The following is a 2,858-nucleotide window of genomic DNA, read 5'->3' on the forward strand; positions in this document are numbered from 1 at the left end:
TCTATTCTTTAATCTCATATTAAAAACTATGTTCAAGTCTTTTGTTCAATTGACTGGGATGATCTTGTCCAATAACGTTGGTGAATTTTGAAGCCAATTACTGTTTTTAATCCCATTAACACCCTTCAATATTCTCGTTTTTCTTCACAGTCGATATCTAAATCAGCTACAGCTCGCTGTGCTGCTCGTCCCTGGAATGGTGAAGCATACATCAACGATACTGTGTGATTGAACATTGCGCCAAATATAATTTAGAAACCAATCTGTTAGATCCACCTAGCCAAAACGGTAAAAATAGTAGCAAACATTACTAACATGCCATTAGCCCATCTAGCTCCGGCATCGCTTTGCACGAATTTCCGACCCCAGATGGCGAACGTCAACAGGTCGGATCGTGGATTCGTAAGATTGTATTGGACGTAGTTGTGTGAATCACTGAAAATTTCAGAGGTTTAAATAAACTGTGTAGTCGGGACAAAGAAATGGTTCAGCGGTACTCACGATAGCCGATGCCTATAATCGAACTCGGTCACTTCCAATGGTAGGATACTGGTGTCAAGATTGGATGGAACCAGGAATACATCTTTACCCCCGGGGAAGTCTCCGCTGATTGCGATTGAGTTGAACTGGACCGCGTTTTTAACTGGGGAGCTGTTGGAGAACCGTATCCCGCAGGTTGCGAGCCGTTCTCCGGTGCATGCCAAAACGCTACAGGTCGTGATGATTCCATCGGCATGTCCATCGAAGGTACGATTACCATCGTGCACTGCCAGTCTGTAGCTGTAGTATTGCTGTAGAAAATGATGAGCGATTAAATGAGCGCCGTAGAACAGTATGGGTCAATACAAACCGCGTCAGGATCTGTCGGTAGGATAACAGTGTAATTTAGGGTGAATTCGCAGCATAAATCCTTCTGACAAAGCTTTTTGGTATATTCATCATTACTAGTGAGGGGAAGGCTGCTAGTTTCGTAGCCATCAATTTGATCACGTTTCAGGTTGAGACTGGTCATCTCTTCTGGGGTGTTTTTGTTGACGGGTTGTCGCATCACGACTTCGTCCGTCGCATCAATCTTAGGAACTTTACCCACAAATAGCTGTCTGGAAGATTTTATTTGTATTAACAAGGTATGGGTCAATTGTATGCTAGTTTTACATATCCGCAGTGTGACTCATGATGGAAACGATTCGTCCACGTCTGCCGGCATACACTCCCGTACCGGTACTGCCAACTTGCGGATAGCTAGCGCCTGCTGCCAAGAGATTGACGTTGTTTTCATACGCCCAGCCCTGTTGTATTTGGACGGCCGTCAGGAACGGTAATTCGGAAAACCACATCGTTGGGAAGATGATGTCGGTCACGCCCGACTGCACCAATTTCAGTGCCGGTTTTTCGAACATCAGATCGAAGCAGATGAACGTTCCGAAAGTTACACCAAAGTCGGTGTGGAACTTAACTATTTCTGGTTTGACCGTCGTGTTGATGCCTGGTTCCGAGAAGAGGTTAAACTTGCGATATCGTGCAATGACCACTCCTCTTCGATCAAATATCACGTTCGTGTTGAATCGGTACAGGCCACCCTTCGCGCAAGGCCTCTGGTCGTCAGGTTCTGGACATGGAGCCTTCTCAATAAGATTTACGACCAAATATTTTTGGTGCGACCGAGCATGACATGAAAGTTCACGAACTACCGGTTCATATTCAGGATCGTTACAAGCGAAAATATTGTCCTCTGGATTGGGTACAAACGAAGCTGTGTGTATCGAATTCAGGGTACCCTCTGGGAAGACCATAATATCTACGGGGTACGCGTCAGGTGATCCGATGATTTCTTTATATTTCTCCAGGTTGCTCATAGTATTGTTGTGAGACGCCGCAGGGTTGCTCCATGCTTCCTTAGAGCTGAACTCTACCACACCGGCCCAATAGTGGTTATCATAGGACTTAGACTACAATCAAAATGAAATCCTTGTTGTTTATAACTATTTCACAATCTTTAAGCAATCATCACCTGTTCGCTGTGCAAGATGTAAAACGAGATACAAAGCAGCACTTCTCTTATCTTCATTTTTTGTTTGCCGCAAGATGACTCGGTGGATTTCAGACACAATAAGGCTCACGATAACCAAACTCGACGGAAGGCAACACCAAACTGAACTATAATTATATGTACGCTTTCACACGCTCGTATGTGGACCGGTATTGGCTTTTGTAATCGTTTGGATTCAGCGCATGCGGTGTGTTTTTGTGTTTGCGATATTCAGACTCATCCAGGCGGTGATAACGCGAGAACAACAGGGAAAGAACCGTCGAAGATATCGGTAGGGGCATGAATACGACGGACTGTTGTTCAAGTGGTATGTTATTGTGAACATGCAAATGAAAACAGAACTATTTTGGTAGTTGCTTCACTTAAGGGAATAGTGCCGTTGGCTGTAGATACAGTGACCGACACAAACATGGTCTCATATACAAACATTCGTACAAAACTCATCTCCTAAACATATATTTTTATCATAGTGATGTATTTGTTGGAAATTATAAGCAAATTCATAAAATTTCATGAACATGACAGTATAACACGACAAACATATTAAAAGTGCATATTTACTATAAAAAAGATAATAAATTGGACATATTTTTTAAAAATATCTTTTGAATGGTTGCATTTATAAGGAGATTGATCAAGAGCTTTTTTGTTTTAAATCACATCAGGATTGATAACTTGTGACTAAAAATGATTGTTAACATACAAAAATTCGAAGTTTCGAAAATTCATAAAAATTCGATGCTCCACAAAGTTTGTCAAACATAGTTTGACCATATTGTACCCATTTTTTTAATTTTCTACATTCTAT

At 41.9% G+C, this 2,858-nt stretch overlaps 1 protein-coding gene across 2 annotated transcripts; it reads right to left on the minus strand.

Moving 5' to 3' along the window:
- LOC129764379 (vanin-like protein 1) lies at positions 1-2,364 on the minus strand. Of its 2 annotated transcripts, XM_055763390.1 has the most exons (6): positions 2,012-2,364; positions 1,156-1,949; positions 851-1,100; positions 502-791; positions 316-435; positions 1-191 (listed from the first exon to the last, which is right to left on the minus strand). In XM_055763390.1, the coding sequence occupies exons 1-6, from the start codon at positions 2,066-2,068 to the stop codon at positions 167-169; spliced, it is 1,536 nt and encodes a 511-aa protein (XP_055619365.1). In that variant the 5' UTR covers positions 2,069-2,364; the 3' UTR covers positions 1-166. The 2 variants fall into 2 exon arrangements, with proteins under 2 accessions (XP_055619365.1, XP_055619364.1); XM_055763389.1 differs by having other exon boundaries at positions 1-435.
- Positions 2,365-2,858: the final 494 nt, after the last annotated feature.

This window comes from Toxorhynchites rutilus, chromosome 2, assembly GCF_029784135.1.
Source record: "Toxorhynchites rutilus septentrionalis strain SRP chromosome 2, ASM2978413v1, whole genome shotgun sequence".
Classification (NCBI taxonomy): Eukaryota; Metazoa; Arthropoda; class Insecta; order Diptera; family Culicidae; genus Toxorhynchites; species Toxorhynchites rutilus.